Source organism: Hyla sarda, chromosome 4 (assembly GCF_029499605.1).
Source record: "Hyla sarda isolate aHylSar1 chromosome 4, aHylSar1.hap1, whole genome shotgun sequence".
NCBI classification, from domain to species: domain Eukaryota; kingdom Metazoa; phylum Chordata; class Amphibia; order Anura; family Hylidae; genus Hyla; species Hyla sarda.
The window spans coordinates 214,965,674-214,980,828 of NC_079192.1; the positions used below are offsets into that span (position 1 = coordinate 214,965,674).

The 15,155-nt window shown below is 42.1% G+C and overlaps 1 protein-coding gene across 11 annotated transcripts in view; it reads left to right on the forward strand.

Moving 5' to 3' along the window:
- The window catches only part of GSAP (gamma-secretase activating protein), a 176,192-nt gene that overhangs the window by 100,116 nt on the left and 60,921 nt on the right, over window positions 1–15,155 (forward strand). For all 11 annotated transcript variants that reach the window (XR_008892615.1, XM_056573472.1, XM_056573473.1 and 8 more), the window contains 3 exons: window positions 892–980; window positions 4,508–4,577; window positions 5,519–5,568. Coding sequence is in view for 10 of the 11 variants with exons in the window: in XM_056573472.1 (XP_056429447.1) it covers window positions 892–980; window positions 4,508–4,577; window positions 5,519–5,568 (209 nt within the window). In the remaining variant the exon portion in view is untranslated. The remainder of the gene's footprint in view (window positions 1–891; window positions 981–4,507; window positions 4,578–5,518; window positions 5,569–15,155) is intronic.

Below are 15,155 nucleotides of genomic sequence, written 5' to 3' on the forward strand. Positions count from 1 at the left end.
AAACTGGCACTGCAGTTTTTAAACCAAAGCAAGAAGTGGACTCTGAAGGAGTAGTGTAAGTCTTTCTTTTATATTTCCCTTGCTTTTAAATACACTGCTGTGGCTGCCTGAGGAAGTTGCCGTGTTAGGTAGCGGAACATGTGGAGCTGCTGTGTCCCCCAGGGTGGTGAGGGTACCCTGCTACATAGATAGTTATTCTCTTACTTTTTGACATATACTTGGGTTTTGGTGAGGTAGCACATGCAGCATTGATTCTTTTTTTCTTTATTTATTTTTTTCTTCATTTTCGCTGCTCACATTTTTCAGTCATTTGTTTACATGAACGTATTAGAGTATTCACACATTATTCTGACATCCTTTCACTGTGCACACTGTTTTGCATTATCTTTATTCCTTAAACTTTAGCACATGCTTGTATATTTATATGTATCTGGCTTTATATATTTATTACATTGGCAGGTGTATTGAGTATTACATTCCTTCACCTCAAGTATTTTGATTTTTAAGTGGTTTTAAATGTTTGTGTACTAGCTAAATGTAATAAAATTAGTATATTTCTATCATAACTTATTTGTGCGCATTCTTTGTAGTGGCCAGCTTTTCTTTCTTTTTTGGCTCCTTTGTATTTTGTCCACTGTTTGCACCCAACCTCTTTTCATTTAGCAGTGCCCATCTTTTTTTCTCCTTATATTTTGCTGTGCTGCGTCTTTTTGTTCTGTAATTCTGCTGTGTATTTGCTGCTGTGTATTTTCCTACCTATTAAAGTCAATGTGTAGCTACTCTAAGGTGTATACATTATTTTGATCACTGTATTAAAACAAGAAGCAAAAATGTAGTAGTGATACTTTACACATTTGTTTTTTTACATTGTAAAATTGCTATTTTATTTAGTTTCCAGATATTTGGCTCTACTTATTGAACTAAAACCAATTAACAATGTGAAAGTTCTCAAAGCTGTTGATAGCAGCATTCGAGTGCAGGTAAGATTTTCCCAGTATTTAACCCCTTAAGGACGCCTCCTGTTTTTACCTTTTTAAAGGAAATCTGTCACCAGTGTCACCTGCACTAACCTGTCAGTACTGACATATAGTGCAGTTGACACTGATGACAACGGTACTCACCTTGTCCCGTTCTGTGGCGGGGAGCTTCGGTAACTTCCTACGTTAGCTCCAGTCTCGGCAGCCGGCTTGGGGCACGGGCGGAGCTTACTGACATCACTGCTGCGAGACCCTGCAGAGAGCAGCAGCAGCTTGGGACATGGGCGGAGCTTAGTTAAATCACCGCTGCTGCTCCCTGCTGGGTCCCACTGTGAGAGAACAGCAGCGATGATGTCAGTAAGCTCCGCCCGTGCCCCAAGCCGGGTGCCCGGAGCGGAGCGAACGGAGGAGATTAACAAAGATCCCCGCCACGGAAAGGGACAAGGTGAGTACCGTTGTCATCAGTGTCAACTGCACTATATGTCAGTACTGACAGGTTAGTGCAGGTGACACTGGTGACAAATTTCCTTTTTAAAGGGGTACTCCAGTGGAAAACAATTTTTAAATAAACTTGAGCCAGAAAGTTAAACAAATTTGCAAATTACTTCTATTTAAAAATCTTAATCCTTCCAGTACTTATCAGCTGCTGTATGCTACAGAGAGGTTTGCTATAGGGATTTGCTCCTGCCCTGGACAGTTCCTAAAATGGACAGAGGTGTCAGCATAGAGCACTGTGTTTTTTTTCCACCAGAGTACCCCTTTTTAATAACTAGGCACAATTTTTCTAATCTGACATGTCTCTTAAAGTGGTAATAACTTTGACATACGTTTACTGAGCGACACGAGTCAGTTTGTTTTTTCGTGACCTATTGTACCTTTATACACTGCTCAAAAAAATAAAGGGAACACTTAACATAATGTAACTCCAAGTCAATCACACTTCTGCCAAATCACACAGTCCACTCAGGAACAGACAACAGGTGGAAATTATAGGCAATTAGCAAGACACCACCAATAAAGGAGTGGTTCTGTAGGTGGTGACCACAGACCACTTCTCAGTTCCTATGCTTCCTGGCTGATGTTTTGGTCACTTTTGAATGCTGGCGGTGCTTTCACTCTAGTAGCAGCATGAGACTGTGTCTACAACACACACAAGTGACTCAGGTAGTGCAGCTCATCCAGGATTGCACATCAATTCGAGCTGTGGCAAGATGGTTTGCTGTGTCTTTCAGCATAGTGTCCAGAGCATGGAGACGCTACCAGGCCAGCACATCTGGAGACATGGAGGAGGGCAGCAACCCGCTACCTCCAACACTGTGCAAGGAGGAGCACTGCCAGAGCCCTGAAAAATGACCTCCAGCAGGCCACAAATGTGCATATGTCCACTCAGTCATAAGCAGACTCCATGAGGGTGGTATGAGGGCCTGACGTCCACATGTGGTTGTTGTGCTTATAGCCCAACACCGTGCAGGACGTTTGGCATTCGCCAGAGAACACCAAGATTGGCAAATTCACCACTGGCGCACTGTGCTCTTCACAAATGAAAGCAGGTTCACACTGAGCACATGTGACAGACGTGACAGTCTGGAGACTCTGTGGAGAACGTTCTGCTGCCTGCAACATCCTCTATCATGACCATTTTGGCGGTGAGTCAGTAATCTGGGACATAGTGTCTCGGTCCGCCACCTCATCAGGAGCATGCCCAGGCACTGTAGGGAGGTCATACGGGCACGTGGAGGCCACACACACTACTGAGCCTCATTTTGACTTGTTTTAAGGACATTACATCAAAGTTGGATCAGCCTGTAGTGTGGTTTTCCACTTTTTTGAGTGTGACTCCATATCCAGACCTCCATGGGTTGATAAATTTGATTTCCATTGATAATTTTTGTGATTTTGTTGTCAGCACATTCAACTATGTTAAGACAAAAGTATTTAATACGATTAGTTCATTCATTCTGATCTAGGATGTGTTATCTTAGTGTTCCCTTCATTTTTTTTGAGCAGTGTATTTGTGGTAAATCTTTGTTGATACATGCAGCATTTTATGTATAAAAAAAACCCACCAAAATAATGTGAACATTTTTTATATATTTATTTTATGGCATTCACTGTGGGGGTAAGTTTTATTTAAATCTTTATTCTGTGGCCTGGTACGATTATGGCGATACCCAATTTGAACAGTTTTTTTATGTTGTTTTCAGAACAAAATCCTTTTTTTTCTTCCAATGGCATTGTGTAGGGACTTATTTCTTGCTGGATGAGTCGTCGTTTTTATTGGTACCATTTTTGCGATATATGCTACCTTTTTTGTGATCTATGCTACACTTTTTTTTTTTTCACGTTCTGGACCAAAATTAGCGATTCTTGCACGTTTATTTTTTTATTTTTTTTTAATGATGTTCACCGTGTGGAATAAATAATATCACATTTACTCTACTACAAATAACGAATGTGGCAATACCTATTTTGTATACATTTTTGTTTTCTTGTTTGGTTGTTTTTTTTTATTTTTTTTCGTTTGTTGTACTTTTGGTAATACAGGGCTTTAATGCTGCAGAGGTTGGCACAATCCCAGTCTCAGCAGCGGTTGAAAGCCGGGTCCCGCCGCCAAACTCCTGCAGCCTATCGCACTGTGCAGGAGGTTGCTAGAATGTATGCATAAGTCCAGTTGCTCGAAACATGTCAGCATCTAGGACGTATGCCTGGGGTGGGAAGGGGTTAATGGGTTATCCATAGCTTATATTGTTACTGAAACCTCAACACACTTAGGTCCTTAGGTTTTGTGGGATATTGCAGCTAAGTTCAATGGAGCCAGGTTGTTATCCCACACACAACCCTAGGACAGGTGTAAGTTCGTTTTTTGTAAAAGGCAACTATATTTATAATCTTAGAAAACTCCAATTAGACAAGATTTTGTAGGTTATAGAGATTTGGCAGTTAACAACTTTTTATGTTTTAATATGGGGGCTAGAGATTTTTTAAAGTTAAGACTATATTAAATAAATATAAGCATGGTGCCTTACTTTCCCACCCCAACAATTTCCTTCCCCCCCCCTCACATTACCGAACTTTATTAGCGTTAATTTAAGTTGACAGGTAATTGGGGAGACATAAGGAGCCATGACCGTTACTTTCCGACATACTGAGTCGGGAGTGTTGAGCAGGGAGTTTGGCCTAACACATCAGCCTCCTAAGCACGTCATGTAGTGCTAATGTCACCTGCACTAGAAGGAGGCAGCTGCTGTAACGTGAAAAGTGATGGTGCTTCCTCCTCCTTTCAAGTAACCAGACTTCGATGCATGTATATGAGCACTTTTAACTTCTCCAGTCTAAAATATAGCTGTAAACCATGCACCATTTAAACTATAGGTTGAGATTTAGGACCCCTGATAATAGAGTATGCAATTGCTCATTCAAAACTAACATAAGATGAATGGTATGAAAAAAAAATCTTCTTATATCAAACCGTACAGATGTACATTTCTTTGTGTATTACTTTTGGATTTATCATTTTATTTTTTCTCTAGTTTTTATGTCCAGCAGAAGATATATACCTGTCTTATGAAAGTCACCTGCTAGTAGTTTCAGAGGAAAAATGTGAGTTGCTTTTTTTTTTTTTCTTAATCCATCTCTCAACAATCCATACTTTTTATTTTAAGATTAGATTTTTAGTGTGAAGTGGTTAAAAGTGAGATCCTGTTGGCTTAGTGTCATCATCTTCTGACCACTAAAACAAATATCACTGGCGAATGTAGTTGGCATACTATGAAAGTTAGGCCTCCCTGGCATGTGCTTATTCATATGCCCATGAAGTTATGAAAGGTTCTGCAGCTATGCAGGACCTGAAATTTCAGGCAGACTATGTGATTCCTATTGCAACCTTCTCTATTTATACGAAGTTAGATGCGATGTACTCATCACATCCAGCTTCCTCTTCTGCCCTGCACCCATCACTCAGATCCATGCCTGTCAGAAGGAAAAGGACTGTAAATGGCTACACAGTTCTTAGTGATTGGGCAACATGCTGACTCAACGCTGTAGCTAATCACTTGTGAACGGTCAGGGCGGTCTGACACTGTTGAGCAGACTATAAGATGTAGGTCTTTTTAGCAAAATGTTTTCTTGGTAAAAATTAGTCATACTGCTCTTGAATATTCTGTACCTGCTGCTATAAAGTCTGCCATATACTTTACCTGTGTCCTGTGTAGGCAGCTTTCTATGATACATGTAAAGCAAAGGCAAGACTACAGCTTTGGTAGCATGGCTGAAGCCCACAGATCAGCTCACTTTGAGGCCATGTTCACACAAAATTTACGGATGGTATTTTTAACTATTAAAAATGTTGCCCTATTTTCATTAAAAATATGTAAAATAGCACCACAAATATGTAACATATTTGTCTGTCCTTTAACTTTGTGACTGTTAATTGTCCTTGCGTTTGTTGTGTGTGTCTTTGTCTCACATGTATTTTAACCCCTAAACAAGGAGGCTATGAAAATAAATTAAATCCTAAATGATAAAATCTTTTCTCTTTGTAGATATTGATGAGTTTCATATAACTACTGGTGAGGAAGATGGAAAAAGAGTGGTATGATTTTAAATATAATGTATACTTATAGCACACATGCTTGTATGTCCTCATGCTAATTGTTTCAGGCTGCTCCTACTGCAATATTGCATCAGAAATGCTTGCTGCTTTAAGTTACACAGTATAGCTTTACATGTGATCCAATACATGCAGCAATAGTATAGCTTTATACATGATTCAATACATGACAATCTCTAATAGAATACAATTTGGGAAATGTATCAAAACCTGTGCAGAGGAAAATTTGACCAGTTGCCCATAGCAACCAATTGGATAGCTTCTTCCATTCTTAACCCCTTCACGACCCTTAGAATTTTTATTTGTGGCTTGCGTTTAATTTCCTCTTCACATTCAAAGACCTATAACTTTTTGTTTATTTCTTTGTCAGTAAAAAGAAAAAAATTAATAAATAAAATAAAACCTATATAAATTGGGTATCATTGTAATCAGATGGACCTACATGTCCTTTTTACCAAAAAGTGCACTGCGCAGAAACTAAGCCACACAAAATTATTGTGCACCACAAATTTTTTTGGGGGCTTTGCTGTAGGTTTTGTGATATAAAATGAGTGCTCTCCTTTTACTAAGCAGATTTGGTTCCACAAAAAAAAGCTCTTATATGGGTTTGTGGGTAGAAAATTGAAGGGGTTATGGCTCTTAGAAGGCGAAAAGGAAAAAAATTTATACCCAAAAATGAAAAATCCCTTTTTTAGTGTCAAACAGATCAAATTTATTAAGGTCATGTAGCAATACAAAAACATTGGCAAAAATACGGGACACAGCCCGAGCATATGTATTGCAAGCAGGTACAAGAACTGTATAACCAGTCGTGGATAAGCATGTAATGGTAGTACAGCACAATAGTCATGGCAAAAGATCTAATCACATTCACTAAATAATAGGTTACGAAACAGACAAGGAATATCTAAGCTCTGGACAGTACGACGAGGAAAACCATGGTGACCATATCTTGTCAAAGTTGTCCGGGGTATCCGTACGTACAGCAGGAATCTGTTCAAAGAGCATAATTTGGTTAATCCTATCCAGGACTCTATCTACTGAGAGGACAGGGGACTCGCAGTTAACCGCAATGTGGATTCTGGCCGCCAACAGTATAAATTGGGCCAGTCTAAACTGGCTGTTGGACATCCTGCTCGGTCACCTGCTAAAGAGACAGAAGGTAGGAAGAAAAGGACAGCGGGAGGAAAGCACAGAGCGTAGAATAGCAAGGATTGAGGTCCAGTAAGATTTGACCACGTCGCACGTCCACCATATGTGGAGCATGGTACCCACAGCTGAGCAGCCACTACAGCAGGTCGGAGAGACAGAGGGAAACATAGTGTAGGCGAGCCGGGACATAATAAGCTCTATGTAATATTTTGAGTGCAGTTTCGGTAAGGGACACCTGCCAGCTCCCTCTACTTAAAACATCACAACATTCCCGCCAGACACCAGGGGCATCTCAATCGGCAGGTCTGCCTCCCATTGTCTCGTGAAGGTCAACTTGGTGTCGTGTGGGGTGGGGGGGGGGGGGAGTTGAGAAGACCATGAACGATTGCCAGTATCCCCCTCCTAGAGGGCGAGTATAACATAAGACGTTCAAACCTTGTCAGCTGGGGGATGATGCCTGTCGGGAACAGGGAGTGTAGATAGGAGAATATCTGACGTGCGGAAGTGTTCCGAAGGGGGGAGGTGAGTATTGTAGTTTAAAGTCGTCCAGGGTGAGGAGTCTACCCCGTCTATGAAAACTATTGACAATGTGGAGCGAACGTTCTGACCACCAAGAGAAGCTGGAGGAGGTCAAACAAGGGGAAAAAGGATTATGAAAGAGAGGAGACATAGGGGAGGGACAAGATTGTAGAGAGAAACAAAAACTGACCAACCGCCACAGGGACAGAGAGTGTAAGGTAAGTAAGGCAGAGTAGGGGACATATTTTGCTACCGGAGGGGTTGCCCACATTAGGGAAGAGAGAGAGTGAGGGGAGCCCAACCCACAACGGGACCTCCCCATCTGCCAGGAACCAGGCTAGCTGGCTCAGTCTAGCGGCATAGTAGTATTTCGCAAAGTTAGGAACTGAAAGACCACCCAGCTGTTTATGAAAATGCATAATATTGCGTGCTAACCTAGGACACCTTGATTTCCATATAAAGTTGAAAACATCAGACTGAAGGGATTTGATCTCCGCTGTTGAAACCGGGACAGGCAGGGTACAGAACAAATACAACAGTCTGGGTAATGCTACCATTTTGATAGCCTGCACCCTGCCTATCCAGGACAAATAAGGCAGATCCCAAGAGCGGAGATCCTGTCCGTTCTAAATAATGGAGGATAGTTAGCATTATAAAGGGAGACGATCTCCGGGGTTAGTCGTACCCCCAGATAGGGAAGGGCTCTGGTTGGGGGAGGGAAATCAAAGTTCAGGGAGATGAGTTTTTGTGTTAGGGGGGGGGGGGGGGTGTTTTCAGGTATTGGGATTAATTTTCAGACCAGAAAGAGCAGTGAAGTCAGACAGGAGAAAAAATAAATTAGGTAGAGAAGAGAGTGGATGAGAAAGTGTCAGCAAGAGTTCATCAGCAAAGAGGTTTAATTTATATGTGAAAGGGCCAATAGTGATCCCCATAATCACTGCAGCATACGCGCAAGCAGTTTGTCAGGTTTGTTCGCATACCTGTAGTATGTCGCGTTGGTCCAGCGCAAGGCCTTCTCAACTTTATGGGAGAGCCCCGCATCCAGCCGCAATCTGGTCTCCTTGAGGGCCCTGGTAAGGTATAGGGAAGGATTCCTTTGATGAGCTATAGTTAATCTAGCAAGTTTGTCTTGCAATGTACGTTGATGCCTGTTACGGGCCCGCTTCAGCACAGATGCCAAGGATATCAGTCTCCCCCTGACGTAGGCTTTGTGGGCCGACCACACCCAAATCGGGTTAGCTTGCGGGGTAGCATTAAGAGAGAAATAGTGGGTCAAATCATCCGAGATCGACTGTCGGACCACAGGCTTCGACAATAGAGCCTCATTAAGTCTCCATTTGAATGGAGTGAGCAGCCCACCCACAAGTCAAGGTCAGCATATACCACGTCGTGGTCAGACCACAGCGAAGCAATATGCCGAGCATATAATAGATTCGGAAGGGAGGGCGTATTGAGTAGAATCCAATCAATCCGTGTGTAGTGTTTTTGTGACAGGGAGTAGTAGGAGTAGCCCCTAGTAGTGCCATTATGTTCTCTCCAAGCGTCCGCTAACTGAAGAGACCTGAATGTGGAGCAGAGTCTGCGCTGTAGGACCCTAGATCTAGAAAGGGGGAGGGAGAAGACCTGTCTAGAGAGCTATTGAATACAAAATTGAAATCGCCAGCCCAGAGTGAAGTGTCATATGAGTAGGAGAGGAGGATAGAGCAGAGAGAAAAGAAAAACTAGATCGGGTTAGAGGTTAATATGGAGACAGATTAGAACACCCCTGCATTTAGAAGTAAAAGAGGACACATAAAACCTGGAATAACGTGAATGTATATGGGAAGGCTGAGACAAAACCGTGAAATGAGTCTCTTGGATACAGATAATATCAGGTTTATGCATAGTATATTCACGGAATGCTTTCCGCCGCTTAGCCGGGGAGTTGAACCCCCTAACATTATGTGACAGAATTCTACACATTGCAATAGCAATGGAGGTGGCTCAAATATACATAACCATCAACCATGACTAGTAAGACTGTATAAAGCAATCCACGAACAAACAAAAAAACAAGACAAACGAACACAACAATAAACAGAAAAGTCCAAACGGAAAGCCGAGCCCCATACTTCCATCCTCAGCCGAGGTCGTGGGGTGCACAAATCCAGACTCGCCATCCTCTGTAGACAGGAACAAGTCCCAGAACAATAAGGACAAAAAGCAGTGGATACAATCACAGTCAGGTGGCCTCCGCATTTCCCATACGTCTCCTCGATTTACGCCTAGGATTAGGGACTTGTGTCTAGGTACGGGACGGTCTCAGTGCCCTCTGGGAAAGAGCAGGTATCGGAGGTGTATCAGGCTCAGACCAGGCAATACCCTCCTTATCCAGCGCCTCCCGCGCCTCTGCCAGAGTGCGCAACAGGTAAGAATGTCCCTTATGTTGGAAGATTAAGGAAAAAGGGAAACCCCACTTGTACTTGATATTCTCCCGGGTGAGGGCAAGAGTTATAGGACGAAAGGTACGGCGCCTCTCGAGCGTAGTGGGGGAGAGGCGTACAGCAGCAGACATGCCCGGCAGGGCCGTCCGGTTACGGGCCGCAAACAGGAGAGGATCCCTCACCTCAGGATAATGAAGTCTGAGGACCACATCACGGGAGATTTCGGAGGAGCGGGGCCTGCCCAGCGCTCGGTGGATCCTGTCCATGCGCAGCAGTTCCGGTTCGTACTGCGGTAGAAGGGCCTGGAACATGGAATCCACAGTGGACTTCAAGTCAGTCTCCGACTCCAGTAAGCCGCGAATGCGGATATTTGCTCTGCGAGAGTCCAAGTCCTCTAGTTTCAGTTCCATAGATAACAATTTGGCAGCATGCGAGTTTATATCTGTGCGGTCAGCCTCCACCGCGTCGGTCAGGTCATCAAGCTTGTTCTCATTTTCGGAGACGCGCTGACCTAAGTCCCGTATCTGCGTCACGATATCAGCCACCGCTTGCCACAGAGCTCAGCCTGGAACAGCTTCTTAATGTGGCGAAACATTGCAGCGGGAGACATCTGTTCAGAGTCGGGTTCATCATCTTCCTCAGACGCCATGTCAGAGCAGGGTGGAGAAGCGCCCGCCGCCATATTGGTGCGAGGCAAGGCCTTGAAAAAGTCCGGTATTGACTGTGATAAGCGCTGCGAAAGTGGCTTCTTGCGGGACCTACCGGACCGGGGCATATCCAGAAGCAATTAGGGTGAGACTTGTCTTCGTAAGAGCCCTTTGGGCGGTAATAGAGGCTTGTAAAGGCGAGTGTGGCGATGAGCTCACATTACCAACGTCCCTTCCGGTGAGCCGCGCGCATGCGCCCCCGAAAAATCCCTTTTTAAAGGGATCTGTAGATTATACACCACTTGTGTTTGCATTATTTCAACAACAACATCTTAATAAAAATCTTTCACTTTCGGCTCTGTTCCAGTGAATCTATTGAGAGGGCTTATTTCCGAGCGGTCCTAGCGCTGGCTTGTTTTTGCTGGCACCTTCTCCAGACAGAATCTCTTGGAGGAGGTTTAGTAGTGTGTATGAGCCCTAGCTGTTATTGATTGAAAAATAAACTTTTGAGAACCCAAACAATCTAAATTTCTCTCATGTCTGAGTAACTTTTTAAAAGCCGTGTGCAATCCGAAAATGACCTGAGGTTTAAATCAAGTTTGTATGTTGAACATATGTTTTATATATGTTGATGTTATACATAGCCTCCTAATACAGTATGTTGATACTTACTGTTGTGTATAAAATATGTGCATATAGGTTGGTACACAATTGCATATCAAAGTCAAGGCAGCATTGGCTTCCACCTATAGAAAGAGATAAGTCAATATGCAAGAACACACAGTTACTTGGGGGACAAAATCAATCCCCCTCAAATAAAGATTAGGAGATTTTTCATTTTTGAACTTTTGTTTTTTCCTCCTCACCTTCTAAAAATCACTCTAAAAAAAACACTTTTAATTTTCCACCTAAAAATCCATATGAGGGCTTGTTCTTTACACCAAAAATTGAATTTTGTAATACCATTAATAATTTCACTACAAAATCTATGGTGAATGGAGAAAAAATTTTGCTTCTACGCAGTGCAGTTTTCGGTAAAAATTGCACCTTTATATGTATTCTGTAGGTCCATACGGTCACAATATATTTTACTACAAAAAAATTATTATATCTACATGCACCAAAATTAATACGTTGAAAAATGTCCTCTTCTGACATCTAACTTTTTTTAATTTTCCGTATGAGGGCTCATTATTTGCAACGTGATCTGAAGTTATCTGTACCATTTTTGTTTTGATCTGACTTTTTGATCACTTTTTTTTATTCATTTATTTATTTTTTATTTTTTTATGGTATAAAAATTTTACGTGTACACCATTGACTGTGCAGTTTAATTAACGATATATTTTTATAGTTCAGACATTTACGCACGCGGCGATACCACATATATGTTTTTATGCACACAGTTTTTTTGTTTGTTTTTATTGGGAAAAGAGGGATGATTCTAACTTTTATTAGGGAAAGGGTTAAATCACATTTATTAACACTTAATTTTTATTTATTTTTCCCACACACTGATTTTCTACACTGATCACTGCCATGCAATAACATGGCATTGATCAGTGTTATGGCCGCTCGACTGCTCCTGTCTGGATCTCGGGCACTGAGCAGTCATTCGGCGATCGGACAGCGAGTAGGCAGGTAGGGATCCTTCACCTCCTCCCGTCCTGCAAGCTGTTCGGGATGCTGCGATTTCACCGCGGCGGTCCCGAACAGCACCACTGAGCTAACCGGCAATGTTTACTTTAGTTTTAGATGCGGCGATAAAGTTTAATTGCCACGTCTAAAGGGTTAATGCCGGACATCAGCCCGATCGCCGATGTCCGGCATTAGCCGTTGGTCCTGGTTGCCTATAGCCAGATATCTAGGGGTTAAGGACTATCCGAGCCCAGCATGTACTTTCGCACCCAGGGGCCCATACAACGTGAAACTTCCAGGTAGCCTTAAGCTTTTCATAAATGCCTCTCTCCATTACGAACAATGAGTGAGGGTTGACTCATATTCACTATTGAGCTATGAGTTTTCTGGCCTGATACAATATATTAGTTACTAAACTTGGAGAGGCTCTTGTGCTGCCAACTGCCAATAGAGACCGAGCCAACCAACTGTCACCCATACCCACAGTGACCAAAAAGGGGTAAACACAAAAGATTTTTGGGGCTTAAAGTCACAGATAAAAGGACATAATTTAGATTGTTTAAACAGTTTATTAAGATAAATCTAAATATAACAATATAATAATAAAAGGTCATAAAGTATAGAAATGACTTGCGGTCTACGGGGCCCTTGTGTGCCACTATAGTCAGTTTGAAAATAAAATAGTAACTTATAAACAATATTAATAATTAATTAAGACCACCTGTAATGTCAGTTTAATTGTTTTTGCATTTTTCCGTTTTAGGCCCTGTTCAGACCTTGTTTTTCACACATTATCTGTTGTCTGTGCTTTCCTTTCCAGGCTTGGAAGAGTTAAGCCTTTCACCCATGTGCAAAGCGGGTGTAGCTATATAACTCCAGCTCAGTCTGTATGCTGGTTGCTAGTTACTTAGTGCAATACACTTTGGGGGAGATTTATCATTGCTTTTAGAGCATTTTTTTTTGTCTATTTTGGTGCAGTTCAGACTCAAGCAGCCTATTTAGCTACTTTTATGCGTCTTTTGATAGACAGTTTCACTCTTTTTGCCTACTTTTTCTTTTTGACCATGCAGTGGTCACGTATTTATCATTTGCGACTTTTGTCAAAAGTCACTATTTTGTGCGCAAAGGTACTTCTGTTTTTTTTTTTAAGCGTAAAGCTACACCACCTACCAGTAGGTGTGATAATCACTTCTATCTTCCACCTTTCAACCTTTAACCTCTTGTGGACGACAGCCCACTCCCCTTCGATGACACACGCTCAGGAGCTGAGCACGGATCATAGCTGCGTAGTCCTGGTGGCTATCTACCACCAGGACTTGCATTGAGCGGGTGAGGCATGATGTCACACGGGGGCGGAGTCGTGACGTCACAATCTCGCGTCACTGTGGTCGGGAGGCGTTAGGATGAGGGCCTCCAGCGCTGCCGGAAGCCGCAACAGGTGGGTCCTGCAGCCGAGATCCCGGGGGTCCCCAGTGGCAGGACCCCCGCGATCTCACATCTTATCCCCTATCCTTTCGATAGGGGATAAGATGTCTAGGGGCGGAGTACCCCTTTAAATACCAACCGAATCCCCCTCAGATCTAATACTATATGCTGCTGAAGTAAGGACCTAAGGGGTCCTGAAACGCGTCCAGATGTCAATTTATATGAGACCACCATTTCCACCTATACAAAGGCATCCCCAGTACCCTGCTGAACCATCCAGATTCAAAATTCGGCTTATCCACCAATCCCGGAGCGCGCACCCTTCCTCCATGAGGACGCTATCTCTGGGCATCACCACTCGCCATACAGGATCATCTCTGCTGAATCTTTACACTAACCAATTGAGGAGACCGCCTTGTCCCCCTGCAGCTATTTGCAGCTATTTGCAGCTATTTGCTGATACAATATTGAGAGATTACCAGAAGACACAGTGGATAATTAAAAGCGGATGCCTGCAGCTTAACTTTGTATAATCAACCCCAATCAGTGGTGACATTATTACTCTATATGTAAGGGACAATCCTACTGCTTCATGTATGCAATATAGGACAATCTCAATACATCCTATTCTATTAGTCTTTTATAGGTGTTCTTATTAATGTTTATAAGTGACTTTTTATTATCAAACTAACTATAGCTACACACAATGGCCCTGTGGACCGCAAGTCATATCTATAATTTATGACCTTTTATTATTATATTGTTATATTTTAGATTATCTCTATCTTAATAAATTGTTTAAACAATCTAAATTGTGTCCTTTTATGACTTTGAGCCCCAAAAATCTTTAACTGATACAATATATGTAGAACACTAAGCACGACCCCAGAGAGCTCTGTCCCACATCCTATAAGACCTAACAGACATGGCTTCGATTCCAATAGCACTCTGATTCCATATACTGTACAGATAAGCAAAACCTCTTCCCTCCAGTAAGAAACTAAAAGAGGACATTCCCACATTATATGAAATAGGTGGACCCTTGGCTGGCTGCATTGTGTGCAAGTAGAGTGTTTTCAAGAACCAAGCCTATGCAGCAGCAATGGGGTTTTGTACATGCTGTGACAGATGATTGGCGTAGAAAAAACTTTTTAGTATTCATCATAGTCTGGATTACAATGAATTGTCACACTTCTACTACAAAGCTGGAGGCAGATAACACAGGGTCCACCACTCATGTCCTGCATGCACAGTGAACTCTGCAAATGTCCCAGAGCTTGTGCTAGAACATTCTCCCATAGAAGTCTTTGTCATCTCTAAAATACGGGTTCCTATGATTCATGTGGCTGCTGTAAATATTTTTTTTGGGGAATTCTATTAATGACATCTGTATTAAGAGGGCCAACCCCATAACCATATACAGAATACATAATAAATAATATGTAATTAGAACCATATTAGAATGTTTGTAGGTATTGGACTTTTAGAGGTTTTGTGCTTTAGGAATTTGATGCTGAGCTCAGGTGTTTAGCTAACTGAAGCATTATGTATGCTAACTTCATTATTTTACAATTATACGGGAAAACTTTTCATTGTTAATACGTTTTTAGTTTCCTTGTAAAATTGCTAGACAATGTATGTAGCATTTATTTCCAAAAACAGATAAACTGATACAGCAGCAGGATGCTATGTTTTAAATAAAAAGCAGGATGCTATGAATGAATAAGTGAAAACAAAAAATGTCTGGTTTTGCGCGTATTAACCA